The sequence below is a fragment of the Lutzomyia longipalpis genome, chromosome 3, assembly GCF_024334085.1.
Source record: "Lutzomyia longipalpis isolate SR_M1_2022 chromosome 3, ASM2433408v1".
Classification (NCBI taxonomy): domain Eukaryota; kingdom Metazoa; phylum Arthropoda; class Insecta; order Diptera; family Psychodidae; genus Lutzomyia; species Lutzomyia longipalpis.
In genome coordinates this window covers 4,646,149-4,665,302 of record NC_074709.1, presented here as the reverse complement: position 1 = coordinate 4,665,302, position 19,154 = coordinate 4,646,149, and the positions used below count along the sequence as shown (strand labels likewise).

At 31.3% G+C, this 19,154-nt stretch overlaps 1 protein-coding gene across 16 annotated transcripts in view; it reads left to right on the top strand.

Annotated features, from left to right (window-relative positions):
- Positions 1 to 15,256, top strand: part of LOC129791567 (rap guanine nucleotide exchange factor 4) — a 110,125-nt gene extending 94,869 nt beyond the window's left edge. For all 16 annotated transcript variants that reach the window (XM_055829770.1, XM_055829771.1, XM_055829769.1 and 13 more), the window contains 7 exons: positions 720 to 881; positions 2,088 to 2,458; positions 2,557 to 2,810; positions 4,037 to 4,207; positions 13,273 to 13,406; positions 14,324 to 14,673; positions 14,999 to 15,256. In XM_055829770.1, the coding sequence (XP_055685745.1) occupies positions 720 to 881; positions 2,088 to 2,458; positions 2,557 to 2,810; positions 4,037 to 4,207; positions 13,273 to 13,406; positions 14,324 to 14,673; positions 14,999 to 15,126 (1,570 nt within the window). In that variant the 3' untranslated portion in view covers positions 15,127 to 15,256. The remainder of the gene's footprint in view (positions 1 to 719; positions 882 to 2,087; positions 2,459 to 2,556; positions 2,811 to 4,036; positions 4,208 to 13,272; positions 13,407 to 14,323; positions 14,674 to 14,998) is intronic.
- The last annotated feature ends 3,898 nt before the right edge of the window (positions 15,257 to 19,154 follow it).

The following is a 19,154-nucleotide window of genomic DNA, read 5'->3' as shown; positions in this document are numbered from 1 at the left end:
GTAATTTATTATTTCATTTTTTTTACGTTCAATCATTTCAATATTTAGGTAATAGAATTATTAAATTATAGATTCATCTAATTGTAAACCGCGCATCGCATTTCCCTCGGCAACATAAAATAAATATTGTTGTTTATAAGCCTTTCTCTGTGAAATTGAAAACCATCATTATGTTTGAATTTTATTTACTGGAATAAAATGAAATTCATTATCGTGCCACGCTATTAATACCACAGAATACCCTTTTTTGGGGGGGATTAATTGAAATAATAATTAATTAAAATGCGTTGTAATATTTAATTTGAAAAGTCCAAATTGATTTTGATTGTTTTTATATTGACAACAAAATTATATTTATCAGGTGCATTAAAATAAAATAAAAAAACAAATAGGTAACTTCCAAATTGAATAAATATTGATAATACATTTTAACTTTTAACGGCTTTCGTGGTACTATATGTGGTATTTTGTTGTCCTTTAAACATCCTCGCTGCGTACAAGCATTACCATCCAATTATATGATGGCAGAGTGATACAAATGTGATGATGAAAAGTTCATTTAAGTGAAGATGGGAAGAAAAATATTTGTAAATGTTTAATTACATGAGGGAGTGATGGGGGTTAGGGATGGGCTTTTGGGGATGGTGCGGAAAATGTTAATTAGTGTCAACATTTCATGAGGAATTAATTTGATGATCTCTCCTGCCGCCTCTTCGCAGATATACCGTCATGTCGGGCACACCACAGAAAATGCTGGAGCACCTTCTGGAGACCCGCCTGGGCGGTCAAGTGGGACCAAATGATCCATTTCTGGATGACTTCCTCTTGACGCACATTGTCTTTCTGCCTGTTCACATGCTAGTCGACGAACTTGCCAATCAATATCCTTTTCAAAGTTTCTACATTACTTACTTTTCAGCATAATTTGCCACCTGGTTTATGCTCCTCTTCAAGTTCTTAACCCATGTCTTAACCCGGATATATCAAAGAGTTTTTGGCATTTTCACAATATCTGATTTATTCCTTAATTGTCCTGAAAGTTTTAAATAATTTTAAAGATTTTTCTTTGAAATCCTGCATAGAAAAGTCAAGGAACTCTATTCATAACGGTTTTCTTACGAATTTTATGTTTATAATTTTTTTGTGCTCACAAAACGATGCAATTTCAACAGAAAAAATCTGTGAGAAAATTAGCATTTCCGGGTTAACTTTAATATGCTTTTGAAGGTAAAAAAAAATCATATCAAAAGAGATCATAGAGATTTTTCTGATTTCTTAGAAAACAAAACTGAATTAGCTGAATAGCTTCACCGCATTAACCTAAAAGAAGTTTTTCCTTTCAAAGTCATATCTCAATGAACGATAAAAGTCGAAAAAAGAACTTTTGCTATCTTCAATGTCAAAATATTTTCATGCTCTCTCGACTATAAAGAAATTCATTCACACCGCATGAAACTTTTATTATATTACCTATCGTGATAAACCTCGAAATTATCAAAATATAATTATGATTTATAGAGCAAATATACAGCTAAAATGATCGAGGTCTGTGTTAAGTAATTTAATTAGTGGACATAGTCCTTCGGGAAGCTAATTAATTTTCAACTCTATATCTTTGTTTACAAAGGGAAAGATTAATGAAATTAAATCTACATAAATTTTATCCATAATTTTTTGATTAGATCGTACAACGTAATGAAAGCTCTTCCTGGTGACGTAAGCGGCTTCATTACTTTTTGAACATTATCCTTTTATTACCAAAAACTCATAATTTTCCTTGTTACTTCTCCACAGAGAGATTCCTATTCAAATTAAATGTAAAACAAACATGTTACAAAACATTTTAATTTATTCATTATTATTCATCCTAAAATAAATATGAATTAATTGGTATTTGTTGGGAAATCTCCGGAGAAGTTTCCCACTCAATGAGTATCCAAGATTAAGTTTTCATTGCAAGTTAAGGCTAATATTTGGTGATTGCCTTCAAACCTTAAGGGCGAAAGCTCTGAATGGGGTGAAGGACTTGCAGTGAGTATTCCGGTGGTATTTGGAGATGCAAGGATTTCTCCTTAACGTAGGTGCACTTATCATAGTGATTTAGAGAATGAAGGCGATGGCTCACCGAGTGTGGAGGATCGTGAGTATTTGCTCACGTGCAAGCGGCGAGTGGTGCAATTTGTGCACAAATGGGTGGTAGCTGTGCGGAATGTTGTTTTCGATGACCCCGTGGCTGTGGATTTTATTGAGGAGCTGGCCAGCGAAGTGGAGGCCGATCCCGAACTCCAGGAGGAGGCGAGTGTTATGCATCACGTACTGTCGCAAATAGCTCGTTACCAGGAGGATAGGAATATGCACAACGGTCAAAAGTGGAAGTTGCCACCGAATGGGCAACCCATTTGTCTCTTCAGTGGCAATCCATCAGCCACCCGTACACTCATACGACCAGATGATGACAGTGAGTAGCACCATGCAAATTTCCCCTCCCACCATCTCTTGTCGTTTTTTCTCTACAATTTTTTACCTTTCCAACCCTTCAAAAAAAAAACCTTTTAGTCATCTTCCGGGTTTACTGTGCTGACCACACGTACTGTACACTACGATTCCCCATTGCGGCCACCGCGGAAATGATTAAAGCCTGTGCCTCGGACAAATTGCAACTCAATCGAGCTGCGGATGATTTGTACCTGGTGGAGGTGAAGTCTAATGGGGAACGATCTGTCTTCAAAGACAACGACGTGAGTGTTCCCACGGCGCTTAGTCTCAATGGGCGACTCTTTGTCTCACCCAAGGACCATCTAGATGCAATGGTGAGTTATTGCCATGCACCAAAATCGATTAACTTTAAATCCCACTTTAATCATTCTCTCATGTGAAGAGTCATTGACTCTATTACTTGATAGAAGAGCTTTTAAAATTTAGGAATAGATTTTTTACGCTTCAACCAGGAATGGTTCGATAAATTATGGAAACTTGAGGACTTTTTTGAGTAGTTTTTGAGTCAATTTTGATACATCTTTTCCTGAATTCTCGCCGAAGTGCTAAGTTATTGATCAAAATTTAATATTTTCCTTATTTTAAAAAATAATTATTAATCATCAATTTCAATATTTGAATTTTTAATCACATTCTTAAAAGAATTCTGATTAAATAAGCTTTGTAATTGAAACTGAGATTCTAAAAATTCATCCTAAAAGCGCTAAAAGATCTATTTGCATTCTTAGTAAAACTCGCTAAACTTCCTGGAAATTATTAACAAGAAATCCAGGCAGTTTGCAACTATTATTCTCGACAAATACGTGGGAATTAAAGTTCCTGAGCTTTGGAACTTTTGTGGCTTAATTCTTAACTGAAGCTCCCCGGGGAAAATCAAGGAAATTCTCACAATCTTCTCATCAGAAAAATATTTATTTTTGAATTATTTTTTATAAGATTTTAACTTCATTGCTTCACTTTATTTACTACATATTGAGTAATATTAGCAAACAAAAATTAAAATGAACAAGACGGAAAAACATTTTGTAAAGTAAAGAATTTGAAAAGTTCAAAATACTTGGTACTACGTGTATTTTTATCCATCTATTTTCCGCTGAATTTCATTAAGTCGCATAATTTTCCACAACAACCCCAAAAGTTTCACAAAACATATGAAAATGTTCAGTTTTATGCGTTTTATATGCACATCTTTTTCACTTTTCAAAAGTCTCGTGGAAAACACATGTAAAACCTGAAGTTTTGCATAAAAACAACCCCTGCTCCTTACTCTGTGAGGAAAGTTTGCATTATCTGCAATAAAGAGTGACTTTCCTTCTATGCCATAGAGAGAACAAATTTCAACTTAGCATCCTATTTACATGAATGAATGCATAATAAGCTCTTTAGGGGAGCTTTTACTCTCAAGAAAAAAGTTTAAATTGAAATTTTTGTCCTTTTCTGTTAAAAAAACAAGTTTAACATAAAAATTTCTTTTAGCATAATATCATCATCATGATGAAATTGAATTGAGTCTTATGTGCAATTTTTCTTTATGCCATAGACACCACTACCGGAACAGGAGACTGCAACGGAAGGTTTGGACATAGATATTGAGGTACTGAGCACCAAAGAATTAGCATTTCACATGACACTCTTCGACTGGGATCTCTTTTGGGCCGTTCACGAATATGAATTGCTCTACCACACCTTTGGACGACATCATTTTGGCAAAGTAAGTCTACCCTGTCATCCCTCCCCCCCCCTATCTTTTCTTTGTACATCCTCTTTGACGTCGTATATCATAAATCCTGTGGTATTAAGGGGTTGATTCCTCTCGGGGACAGAATCTATGTTGGGCAGGCACTGCTGCGGGAAAATGTAAGCACGTATTATTGATGAAAACTCCCCAAATCATCTGTGAAAAGGAAATTTTATCCTTCTCTCTCTCTCTACTTAACTTTTGTCAACTTTGGCAAATCAAAAAGAACCTCTCTCAACCCCTAAACAGTTGTGGGAAAAAGAATGTGATCATAAATTTCTCGATAAAAGGGTTGAGAGGTTTTGTTTGTTAACATAGGACATTAGTTATCGGTATGAGAGATTGATGATTTGAATTAAATTGAAGACCTCAAAATGTTGAAGGAAAGCGGAAAATGTGAAAACTTTCATGATTTGTCTCTTCAACATTTATTATGTATGTTGCCACGAAAACTTTATTACTTTACCGAAAAACAGGAGTATTTTGTCATAAATTTATGAAAAGGTTTTCCAACTGTATATTAATCATTCTAAAACATCATCAATTTGAGAGGAATACAAATTTCTCAGAGCTGGTTATTATTTCCGGCTATTTTTTCCACTATAGATTCTTTAAAAGACTTTTAAATCTAATAATGAGTCTTAAATCAATTTTTAGCTTAAGGTAATCATTTAAGAAGTTAAGGAATATTTGAATAAAACGTGGAGGAACTCTACGGCCTCTTTCAATCCGCTATTGCTTAAAACTGATAAAACTTTCAATGTAGGATATTAAAGGAGTAAAAAAAAGCATTAAATGGGCTTTAAAATGGTACCAAATTTAGGAATATTGCTTTTAATTTTATACCATTTTTTCTAACTCTTCGCGGACCTTTGGAGGTCCGAATTGGGCCACAATCCCTTATATTAAAGTACACCAGCTCCATAAACTAGAGCTTTTAATGAGCTTTCTTGCTTTTTACGGAGAAATTCTTTTATTGACACCCCCAAAACAAGGAAAAAGCTCCCGAAAAGTTTTAAAGTTAACCTTCAAGTAAGCAAAGTAAATATTACTAAACTTTTAAACTATTATTGACTAGTTTGAGCTGGAATGGAGAAGACGCCGGGTACCAGGCGCCTCCATCGCTTCTACTCTTTATATTTTAACTACATAAGATTCCTCTTTCAATTTTTTAAATATAAAATCTGTTTTCATCCCTTTGACACCTTCTGTACGATTTTATTCAACTATGTGAAAGTCAGCAACTTTCCCTACACGCGCAACGGAACATGATTTTTCACCCTCCAACGTAACACATGTGTAGCAATGTTTCACCATTCACACAGTCAAATTCAAATGAATTGTGTTAAACCGTCTGGAATGCCAGACTTTTCCGGATGCTGCCAACTGTCTGTCCATCGTGGGAAGTATACCCACCCCCCCCCAACCTCCTCCTCCTCCACAAGCACTGGTACTCTTTTACTGTGAGTGAAAGCTACTCGAGAACCCCAAGTGCCGGGTAAATTTAAATAATGCTTGTCCAAAAAAATATATATGAGCCAATAGACTCGGTGAAGCTTTCATTTCCCACGCTATGGAGCTTTCGCGGCAGGTGTTTGGATCTCCGGACGGTTGGGTGTTCATTTAAAACTTTTCACAAAGTTTTCACTTTATCTATATTGTAGTCCTTTTGTGCCAAAGTTATATTTGATTGAAAAAAAATTGGGAGAAGCCCAGCAGGAGGTGTATTATAAAGTTAAGTCGCTGTCGTTTCCTTCATAATAAACCACTCTGGTGTGTACACAGGTGAGAATGCGGGGATGGGGGGAGCTCTCTTCTGTACTGAAATCTTTGCCAAACAAGCCCCCAGGCTTCTCGCTCTCCCAAACAAAACTTTATCCCAACAAAAGAGTTGTCGGGATCATTTTATCTGTGTGCAAAAAATGGGGGAGAAATCTATTTTAAAAGTTTATTTTGTGAACATTGCTGAATTAGAAAGCTCAAGTGGATAAAAGAGTGGTGGCAGAGGAAAAAAATTCTAGGCGTGTGCCAAAGCAATTGAGGGTCAATTTCAAAATATAATACAGCAAATATTGTAAAATGACTCAACTTCTCTAATACATACCTACACCCCACACCCATTGGATCCCATCAAATGTTCCGTGCGTTAAGATGGAAATTTGAGAGTAGATCAGAGATTAGAATGGATGATATGGGCGGGGAAAACAAGCTATATAGAAAAGGGTTGTCACGTCTCACCAATATGGGCTAAAGTTAATATTTATCGAAACTATTTGGGAAAAAGTTTTTCCTTCCATTAAAGGTTAATAAATAAATATGGGAGGTCAATAGCGATGAAGAAGAAGAGATTTTAGGGGTAAGAAAAAAAAACAATAAACTTCTCCCCTCAAGTTCTTCCTGCAAATTCAAACGTCAAGAAGCTCACGAAATCAATTCTCAAACACACACAAATTCACGTTTTATAGTCGATTTTTCTGCTTTTTTGTGGTCATCCATAAAATGCAAATTTTTGTTGAATCCAGACGAGAACATCCCAATAAAAGAGAAATGCGGAAAGACAATTCAGAATATGGTATCAATATGACACATTGAATATTTATTGTTTCTTTGCGTGAGAATTTTAAAGAGTTTCCAATGGAAATCATTCTACCCATGTAACATTTTGTGACCACCAGAGAGCTGATTTGGTCACACAACGTTCTGCCGACGTAACCTTTACGTCGCCTTGTTACCAACCGATATGGTAGCGGCTGCAACGTCGCTGTTACGAAACCTTTACGTCACAAAAATTACCATGAAAACATTTTTGTGCAAATTGTACAAAATATTCACATTTCTAATGCAATTTTTCTTGTAAAAATCATAAAATGAGAAAATATGAATTACCAATACAAATTATACTCAAAAATACTTCAATAATTTAGTTTTTATTCAAATTAGAACATTTGGTCATTTTTGCGACTAATTTGGTAATCTTGTGACGTCGTGAACAAATGGTAGGCATAACGTCGCGATATGGTCGCGCGCAACGTCGCCGCGACCACACTCTCAATGACCTATTGTTACCTTGCAAAAACTGACTAAATATTTAATTATTTCATTAAATAACCTGCTAGATATTCATTTTATAGAAGAGCAAGGATAATTCAATGCATTGGTTGGCATAAAAATGATAAATTATGCTAAAAATAATGAAGCATACCCCATGGTAACATTTGTGACCAATTTGGTAATCTTGCGACCTCATGAATGCATGGTAACCGAATGGTCATATTGCGACGTAACCGCGACCACACTCGCAATGGAAGATTGTTACCTTCCCAAAATAGCCCAAATATTTAATTATTTAATCAAATTACTTGCTCTATCTTCATTTTATGGGAGAGCAAGGATATTTTAGTGGATTCGTGGGCGTAAATATAGCTAAAAATGCATAAAATCATAAGATGTATTCGTTGGTAATTTTCGCGACCAATTAAGTAATTTTGCGACGTCGCGTTATTACGTAGCGATTACCTCGCGGCAACGTCCCCAAAAATGTAAACAATGGGAAGCTTCACATAAATAGGGAATTTCCCAGCGAATTTTCTTCTAGCTGTGGACAAATATAAGGTAGCATAGAATCCAGAGTACCTGGATCAATGTTTCATGGCATTACATGGCATGCATTGGTGGAAATTAGCAAGAAAATAGATCAATTTCTTCTTCTGAAGGCAGAAATTGAAAATCTTTGACATGAAATGTCACGGAGTTTTCTCATTGCACCCAGCAAAAGAACTTTCGCCGACATTGTCTGCGGAATTTCAGTACAATGTATTGGACAAATCTAATAATTATTATTAAAAATTTTAAAATATATTTTTAATAGCTTTTTAAAGAAAAAAAAATACTTAAAAATCATTATAAGTGAAAATAAATATTTGAAAAAAAATAATTTGGCTCGAAACAAAAATAATAAATGAACTCGATTTTATTTCACAAAATTGTATTAAATTACAAAAAAAATATATAATAAAAAATATAATAAAAATCCAGAAAAAATATTCTTACATTATGGTGCATTTTAGTAGAAAAATTTTTAAATTTTCCGAATCTTTTACTGATAGTTTCAATTTTAAAATCATCTTTTCTAATATTCCATAAGAAACGAAACGCTATTTAAAGGTGATTTATATGTTTTCAATCTGTGAGTGTACTTCTTTTCTATATTATTTATTCGCTATTTAAAGGTTTCGCTTTTTTGAAATGTTAATTTTGTTTATTTAATACAATTTTTTTAAAATATTAATATTAATTTTGTATTAATAGCTTAAGATAAGTTTGGAAAAATGTAGGTAATAAAAGCAAGTGACGGAAAGTTTGGTCAAATTATGATTAAATTTAGTCAAAATGACGGTAAAGAGATATTAAATGACGGTAATTTCCTTAAGAGTTAAGGCGTAACCAAATTTTGTTATTAAATTATCATTAGAAATTGTCAAACACTCAAGAAAATCATTCTCATTTCCCGGAAAAGCGCTGGGAAATACATGAATTTTCCTGTTTTATCAGTGTAAAACATTTCGAATTTTTTCTTAATTTCTAGTTTTTTTAGTAAATTTCTTTCTATGTGAAATGAAAGCACTTTGAAAGCTTAACATTATATATTTAATCCATTTTTCTGCGAAGAAAACTCGCGAGATTCCGGCAGTGAACTTTTCTTTCGCTTCCCATTTCTCCAATATTCCACGTAACCAATTTTTATTTTCATTATTTTGTAGCATTTTTAATTCTCCTTCATTTAATAAAGCATTCGCAGAAGAAATCCGCTGGGAAAACTCGCTATTAAATAATTTACCAAAGCTAAAAGTACATTTTTGCGTTAGAAAAAAAAAAGAATTCCTCTCCAAACATATGTGTCTATCTTTTGCCAAATATAATCACTTTTATCTGTGATTCTTTCGAAGAAAAGAATAGCACAGCTTCTGTGTACCACCAATTTTTGTTCAAAATAACCGACACGTTTACCAAATATAAGGTGAAATTCACCATTCAGACAGTCTTCTTTTGTTCAGATTTTTAAAGAAAAGTTAAGATTTTTTAAGAAAAGTTAAGATTTCTTAAGTCAGACTGAATTTTAGACTAAATGTAATATTTTTTGATGATTTTTAAGATTTTCGATGTCTTAAGACCATCAAGAGCATTTTTTAAACTTAAGAATTATAAAATTGTATTTACTTATCAATTTTAAACAAAGAAAATGCATTTTTGAGTGTACAAAGAAGATTGATTCTTTGAAGAAAGAATCACAGCTAAAATGTTACTTTTCAAGACAAATTCAAGTGTAGTAAGCTGTTTTTCTTTCACTTTTATAACTTTTTCTCGATAAAGAATTGAACATATTTTTCCAATTTTTTCCATCAGTTTATGAAAATTCTTGGTGGAAAATTGGCGGATTTTCACGTGAAAAACGCGAAAATTCGCTTTAAGCAAATCATCATGCACTGATGACAGTCTTAAGATTGTTTAAGCATTCTTAATACTTGCTTAAAGGACACTGAATGATTCTGAAGAATTTTCCGGGGGTGTTTTGAGGAAAATCACTCTGGAAAATATTTTGGGAAAATTATTATAATTTTTAGCCGTGCTTTTGAGTGCCAGTTTGTTCTATTCTTTATCGGGAAAAAGTTATAAAAATGAAAGAAAAACAGCTTACTACACTTGAATTTGTCTTGAAAAGTAACATTTTAGCTGTGATTCTTTCTTCAAAGAATCAATCTTCTTTGTACACTCAAAAATGCATTTTCTTTGTTTTAAATTGATAAATACAATTTTATAATTCTTAAGTTTAAAAAATGCTCTTGATGGTCTTAAGACATCGAAAATCTTAAAAATCATCAAAAAATATTACATTTAGCCTAAAATTCAGTCTGACTTAAGAAATCTTAAGTTTTCTTAAGAAATCTTAAGATCTTAAGACTGTCTGAATGGTGAATTTCACCCATAATAAAAAAACTGACCATTTTGCCAAAACTAAAAACTCCAACAAAAAGAATTATTCATATTAACGACTAAAATCTCAATATAAAACTTATGTTTTTTTTTATTTTTCATAATAATTAATTTTGGCCAAATTATTGTTTATAAGACAAAAAATATGATTTTTCTAAAATAATTAATTTATTATATGAACAATAAAGCTGAAAATGGAGTAATGTTGGAAATGTCCAACAAAAGTCGTAGGATTTTGCGACGATGGAAGTTTATTTTTTTGGGTGTCATGGCGACGGCTTTTGGCGGCGGTTATTTTGGCGGGAATTCAAATATTTCAATGCAAACTTTAATAAATTATTTCTCAATTTATATAATATATTGAGCAATATTTTAAAGCTTTTCCACCTTAGAATATATAAATCTAATTTAAGAAAAATAAAAAAAAAATTAATCAAGAAAATTCAATTTTTAATGGCAATAAAATAATTAAAAATTATCATTTTTTAATAAAGGAGCATTATTAAATGAATCTACATCATTTTTCACGACGGTAGTTAAATTGGCATATATTTTTTGGGTGTGATGACTTCCCAAAAAATGCATATAAAAATAAATAATATACGCGATGGTCGCCATGAAATTATTCCGTATGGATATTTGTTGTAATAACTCATGGCGCCATCACCATGGCATTGGTATAAATAAAGAAAAAGAAAGAGAAAATATAGAAATGTTGAATGTTCAAGAGAAAAACAGAGACAGACAGTGCGAAAAATTGCGACGTAACCGCAACGTAATGGCAACGTCATCGCTACTTGACGACGTAACAACGAGGTAACCGCGACGTCGCGGTTACGTATGAAGTCACATGCCTGGTCGCAGCGACGAAACTGCGACCTTGTTGTTACGTCGCCATGACGTCGAAAAATTCCCCATTTACGTTGCCATTACGTCGCGGCGAGGTGCGATGTTACTTGTGGCGTGACGTTGCCGCGACCTGAAATTACGTCGCCGCGACCAAAAAATGTTACATGGGATAATTTCGTAACATTTGAATTTATTTTATTTGAAATTCTGAGCAGTATTAGAATGGAAGTGCTGGCCATTAGAAAGAGTAAAAGAATGGGACTTTATTCGTCAATTTAATCCTGTTGAAAGTTTAGCAAATTTATTGAATATTTAACTTTCGTTAAATTCTTTGTAAAATTAGTAGAGATTTCAGTGGAGGCGCCATGTCAAAGCTCCCTGAATTACAGAATATTAATAATCAAAGTTTTCTACAAGAATTTAACAAAACTATTTTGCAATTTTTTAAAATAAATTTTAAGAACTCTCAGCAGAATTAAATTAATGAATAAAGCTCGTTCTTGTACCTTTATTTAAGTGAAGATGGAGACGCCTGGTAGCCACTGTTTTAGTGGAATTTAAATCACATACAGTGGAGACGCCGAGTTACCTTAAATTGAATAACAAATAAATATTTTTAGTGCTCGCTTTTCACTCTGTAAAATTAACAAAAAAAAATTATATTAAAGCTGTCTCTTACGAATGATTTTTCACATTTTTCCGATATCTCATAACGAGTTTTTGAGGTTAAAATCCAGAATTTATAAGACCCAAAATTTACATTTCAAAATATCAAAATATTTCCTCCATTTTTTCCCCTTTCTTTGCATGAAATAAACTTTCAAACTTTTTGATTTCTCTTCTTATTAAAGTTATCAAATTCTTTACAAAATTCAAACGATAACATTTAGAACATTTTGGAAGAGTCACAAAAGCACAATAATATATCATGGAAAATGCATTTCTATATCTAAAGCTTTCACGACATAAAAATATTTAACATATAGAGAAGATAAATGTTTCAATACGGAAAATCTTCTCGCCTTAGAGCTTTTGGATTCTCAAATGGGAGAAAATCGTACTTCAGGGCAATCTCTCGCTCAGTGCTATTTTCTCTGTGTATCAAGGAGATTTATTACGTGTTGACCTTTTCGCCCTATCCTTGACTCTATCCTTCTTATAAGGGATTTTTTGCACGCTAAGATGAACTTCATCGTAGTGCTTTTCACCAACTTTTGTGTACTTTTCGGGATGTTTATTGCAACTCACTGCGGTGGCTTCATCAGTGTGTTGTGACTGGGTAAAAAAAACTTTTAAAAACTATAATTCATCAGGAGGGACATTTTAAAAAGCGTCGCAATGCGTCGATTTATCATGTTACAGAGCTACAAAAAAATCATTGATATTCAGCGTCAGGCGGTGTGGTGTCCTAAATAGCGCGTCACGCGAAATGCGTTTGCTAAAAAAGGATGTTTTTGGTGTTTATTTGGATTTTACCTTAAATGTAGCATGAGTGACAAATTGAATTTACAAAATTATTCCAACAAAATAAAATATAAAAGCTCCCTCGTAAATATAAATAGGAACAAGGAATAAATTGAAAAATGCATTCGATTAATGGGAAAGTTTAATAATTAAAAATTATTCTCTTAAAAGTAATTAAAACTCATCCTTTGAGCTTTCTGTGAGCTTTGAAAATTCCATGTTGGCACTCTTCAAATTAAAAGTCATCATCTTGTTTTCTACGGATGTGCGCAAAACCACAAAACATGATAGCATGGGGATTATATATAAATTCTATAGGTATATAATGTACAAAGAAATGCAATTAAACACAGGATGTTCATTGTTGTTTAATTTGCAATTTTATTGTTTTGCAAAGGAGAGATTTTTATTAAAAAATATTGTTTCAAAGGTAAAATTATTTTTTAAAAAGAAAAGAAAGGAATTTTTTTGAAATTCCTGAATGTAATTTGTCTTCTTTAGAACTCTAAAAACATTTTTTAATTAACCACAAAAATGTTCTTCAAGTCCCTGAACTGAATACCCCCTTTAAGTGCCATTTGCATGATGAAATCCTTGAAAAGGATATTTCAGTACAATGCATTTAGGTATTAATTAATTAATGCACAGTGCCTTGCCTGTCCTGTGTAGTTACAAAGCAAATAACATGCTGGGAATCGCTAAATAGTATCTAATCGGAATGTCCTGAATTGCAGATTACGGCAAATTTGGATGTTTTCATCAGGAGATTCAACGAAATACAGTACTGGGTTGTCACGGAAATCGTTCACACAGCGAGTCTCAGCAAGAGAGTTTCCCTCCTGAGGAAGTTTATAAAGTTGGCGGCTTAGTAAGTTCTTCTTCAATACCTACACCCCCTTTTGAATATTATGTGTATATAGGTAAGACTGGGGCTAATAAAGTAAGACAAGGGTTTGGCAAAAGCTCAAAATATCATATTACTCAAAGGAGATATAGCAAAATCAATTTAAGATATTTTCTTTAAATTTTCATTAACCCCTTCGTGTCCAACGTGAAACATAAAAACATTGAAACATGCGCTCTTTTCATGATATTTATTCTATAAACGATCTCAGAGGAAATTTTGCATGCAAAACATCTTCTTCGACTTCTGCGTGGATTAGTTTCATGTATTTCTAACTAGGAAAAAAATTGAATTCATAAAAAAATTGGGAAAATAAAATGTTTCACGTTTGAGTCATACGTAGACCTAAACGTGAAACATTTTATTTTTCCTTTTTTTAGGAATATAATTTATAAATTTAAAATGCATCAAAATTCACACAAAAGAGGTCAAAGAAGACGTTCTGACTGAAAAAAGACGTCTGAAAGCTTCCACAGAATAAATATCGTGATAAAAAAGCGCATGTTTCAATGTTTCAATGTTTCACGTGTACGCAAAAGAGTTAAATTATTTCAACTTAAATTATTTATAAAAAAAATATTCTCTTATGTTTTATTAATAAAGGAATTTTTCTTTAAATCTTCATTTTCCCGACATTTTCCAGTGATGTTTTCGTTTATTTTTTTTAATCAATTTCAAACCAATATTAAAATTAAAAATAATAGAAAAAATATTTTCTTTATTAAATCGTTGAGAAATATGATATTTTAAACTTCCCCAAGACCCTTATTTATACTTATCTAGCCCCAATCTCCCGTATAAGACGTCATATATACAATATATTTACTTTATGAACTCCAAACTACCAATTTACCACTCCCACACATTTGTTGTCTCAACAGTTGCAAGGAATATCAGAATCTCAATGCATTCTTCGCCATTGTCATGGGATTATCGAACAATGCAGTGTCTCGTTTGACACAGACATGGGATAAAATCCCATCCAAGTTCAGGAAAATCTTCACGGAGTTTGAAGCTTTAATCGATCCAAGTCGGAATCATCGAGCGTACAGGATGTTTGTTGGGAAACTGCAACCGCCATTGATCCCCTTTATGCCTTTACTCCTGAAGGACATGACGTTTGCCCATGAGGGAAATAAAACAAGCTTGGATGGGCTGGTGAACTTCGAGAAGATGCACATGATGGCTCAAACAATGCGAACAATACGTTTCTGTAGATCTCGCCATTTAGGTAAGATTTTACATTCATTTTGATTTTCTTTTTTCAATCAAAGAAAATGATTTTTCAGGAGTTTTTTGTTCTCTGGGGGTTTCCTTTAATTTTCATTCTAAATTACTCATCACAGTAAAAAATATAATTATTTTGCAATTAATTCATTTACTTCATACAGTGATGGAAAGTAAAATAGCACCACTAACTTATTTCTTTGAAAGTTCAAAATCTTTGAATTTTATGATTAAATTCAACTCTCGATTTATACCTTTCCGTGAAGTTTTATGATTTAATTCAACTCTCTTGCACTTGTTATCATTCCAACTTTGCCCGCCGGGAGCAGTTCTGGATCCACCATCGCCGAAAAGTGAAGGAGAAGTACGTTCTTATATCAGTTGCTTCCGTACCATCGACAATCAACGCGTGCTGTCGGCGATGTCACACAAATTGGAACCATCGAGGCGAACCTAATGTGGCCCCACCGACGTAGATTTCAACACAACCATTTTACAGGCACATCTCCCCCTCCTACCTCCCCCCCCACCCTTTTCTACACCCCCAATTTGCATTTTCTAAAATATATATTCTTTCTTACTACCTACCTGTATATTTTTTACTGAATTTCCGAAATAACTTCCTCAAAAGAAATATCTTCCAAAAAATAAATCTAACACAGAGAATATCACAGAAAGAAATTTACAGACTAATTACCTTACATAAATATATTTCTACTATTATACGAGATACCTTTACACACATTCTACATTTTGATCTTTAACAAGAGGAATAACAAAAAATATGTATTTTTATGCTGTAAGGAGAATTTATCAAAATAAAAAATCACTATTTTTGTGGTGAAAATGAAAGAGAAATAAAAAAAAATGGAAAGGTTTAACAAACAGAGTCTTATGAAAAAAAAATAGAATATTTAAATAGATATTAGTGTGTGTACATGAAACCTTCTTACAAAATGTAAAGAAAAGAAAAGAATTAATTGTATCTAATAGTTAACTAATTTTCAATGTAAAAAATACTATTTTTTCTCGAATAGAATAAGAAAAAGAATTAGTTGAAGAATAAATTAATAAGGAAAGAAATTTTTATCTTTTGATCTGTGATTGGCGAATTATTTTTTATTGAAAGAAATATTTAAGAACTAGCGTGGATCAAGCATAGCGAGCATTAGTATAAGTCTATATAAGCTATAAGGAGACATATAGATTCATTTAGAGATAAAACTCAAAAGGTATAATAAAGAAATATTAAATTCAAAAGAAAATTCAATAAAATCTTCTCTAAACTTAACTTATTTAGAGGCGAAAGCTCCTTAAATAAAAAATAAGTTCTGTATATAAATTAGCGCTATTTAGCAATTCTAGAGATAAATTAAAACTTACATTAAAGTAGTAAACACTTTGACACCTGTGCTGAGTTTTACTTCTAAAGGACCAACGATAGGGTATTCAGCAGAATTTAAAATAGAATTTTGTGACATCAAAAGTTTTGTATTATATAGAAAAAAATTAATAAAAAAGAATAGATTTTTTTTTATTTTTCGTTAAAGAGCTTTAAACAATTTTTTTTTTACAAAATTTTATGCAAATGACTTTTGAAAAAAAGGAGAAACTTAGCTAAAATAAAACTTAAAAGGATTTAGGAAAAGCTCAAAATACTTTGAAAGCTATCTGAGAAAGAGTTCTATGGCGAAAAGTTTTCTATTAGAAAACTTTGCATTTTTGCTCCACCTCGGACTTTATTAGCCCCGATCTCCCTAATGAAATTCCTTGCTGTATTCTAATTTATATTTAAGCGTAAAAAAATTAAAAGTTCAAGAAGTAATTTTTAAAATTTAATTTTTTTCATTTTAAAATGTTTTTAAATATTTTCTTTTAATGCTAAATAAAGTTTTTTTTAAGACTCATTCACGCTTTTATTTTTTTATTTTATTTCCTCAAACTATTTCAAAAGTTCTTCTGATTTATTGATGAGAAGAGAAACTTACATTTGCCAAATTTTCCAGTGAAGAAATAAAAAAAAATATTCTGATTTTTTTCTCCAAAACAGTCATTACAAAAAATTATAAATTTCCGAACAAAGTATGATAACAAAATATGATTTAAAACTATATAATATTAGTAAAAGGGTTTGAAAAGTGATGAGAGCTTCAAAATTATTAATTTCAATAAAATATTAAATACATAAAAAATATATTTTCTGTTTAACCTCCGATTTAAGAAAAATTACAGGCTGAAGATTATTTCAACTTTAGCGAAATCAAGCTTATTTTGAAGAACTTTAATCATTTTTACGTCCTTTGAAAACACTTTAGAAAAAAGGAATCTATTTATTTTTCGGCTCTAACCCCTATAACGAATACTTTGATTTATTTTAAAGTATTTCGCAAAATATTCGATAAAATTCAAACTTTTTTTTTCCAAAAAATATAAAAAAAATCACTTTTCGATTAAATCTATAACTCTGGCTGTATTAATAGAATATTCTGACGTCTTATGATTTATAGTCATTCGAATTAATGTCAAGATGAGTCTCAAAATGAATAAACTCCTTTCAAAAACAATCCGAAAGTGGAGTCATCAAATAAATAGATTTCATTATTTTTCCTTTTTGTAAAAAAATAAATAAATTTAAGCGAACGAATAAGAAGCAATAAAACTTTAAAGGAAGTATATAGAGAAGAGAGAAGAAGTAAATTAACATTAGATTTACGATTATAGGTATTAAAATACATAAAGATAAGGACTCTAGTGGATAGGTAATGTTAAGGAAATTGAATATGTGTAAATATATTCAAAAAGAATTGGAACTGCACCACAATCAAATGAATAGAAATCTTAATTTCTGTATTTTAAGGCGGTATTAAGAGTGAGTTTGTTTTTGTATAGTGAAGTAGTTGGTAAAATAGCGAGTTTTTTCTTTTTTCTTTTAAATAATTAAAAAATATATATAATAACTCATTAGCTAGTGAAACAATAGGTAGGTAATATAATTTATCAACTTTATTTGTTTGTTTTTTTCCTTCAGAAGAGTTAATTATTTTGAGATTAAAAAAAATTAAATAAACTGTAGAAAGTAGTAAAAAAATGAATGAGATAATAAAAATAAAACTTTAATGAAAAAAAAATGGGAAAGAGAAATATTTTAATGAGTGTTAGGATCTATTTCTCAATTAATATAGATTTCTAATAAAATTAAGGAATAAAAGAAAATTGAAACAGAAACAATTAGAATAATAAAAGAAAAACTTATTATATTATAAATGTGATTAGAAAAGACAATCCAACTTCTTCAAAAAAAAAACCACCATTTGATGGCAAATTTTTGCGCATTTCAATCAAAATGGAAAAACCAAATGAATGATAAAAAAAAAGATATTAAACAATATTCTTAAATAGTTCAAAATAATTTTAGAGAAAAAAAATGAGGAAAATAGAAACTTCTGCACTCTCAAGAACAAAAAACAACAAAGAACATCTCTTTCACATTTTTTGTAATTGTGATAAAAACTTTTATCTTTAAACCTTGTCTTTGTATCTGCTGTAGGATTCTTAGACTTTTAGGACTTTTAGTGATGTAAATAAACTATTAAAACCCCTTTGTATTAAATTCTAAGACCAAGAGACTCTTTTTAAAGCACAGAAACCTGAAGAAAAAAAACTATTTAAAGTATTTTTTGCCTCAAAATTTATTCTATTCAAATTAACTTTGCATTGAAGTTCTAAAAAAAAAACTGAATAATCTTCAATGCAAAGTTCATTCGAATAGGACGTCGAATTGCAACCAAATCCTTTTGTTTTCAATTAAAACCACTGAAAATATTACAGCGCTCAAAATCATTACCTTAAAAAAACCTTAATCTAATCAATATATTCATCAATATACCTATATAGTTTTATTTAAAAAATATATAATAAAAAAAAGAAATCATAACATTTCATGAAAAATTTAATTTTTCAATTTAGAAAAAAAATTATATAGAGGAAAATGTTAAAAGAACTTTGAAAAAAAAACAAGAAATTGCCATAATTTGTTAACTTTTGGTAAGAGCTAAGAAAATTAAATAAAAAACTGTATTGTTTTCAAAATAAAAAGTATAAAAAAATATTTCCAATAATTTTTGCAGAAATAACTCAAAATTAGAGAAAAAACAATTAAATGTATTTGAAAATGATGATCATTTTCCTTTGTAAAATCTGTTTTTTATTAAAATGACTTATTTTGTGAATATTTTAATGTTTTTCTTGGAGTTTTAGTAATTTTTGCGGGTTGTTTTGTCCAAAACCTTTTCTTATTTTGTGTCTATTATTCTAATTGATTTTCTTCTCCCGGAATCTTTTAGAAATCAACATAAAAGGAACAAAGCCGTTATCAAACTGTCGAAATGAGAATTCAAACTCCAATTCGTCGTGTCTTTAGCCAACAGCGCAGTACTCCGAATTTAAATTTCGCGGTACCGATAATATAAATGACAACGGCTCATT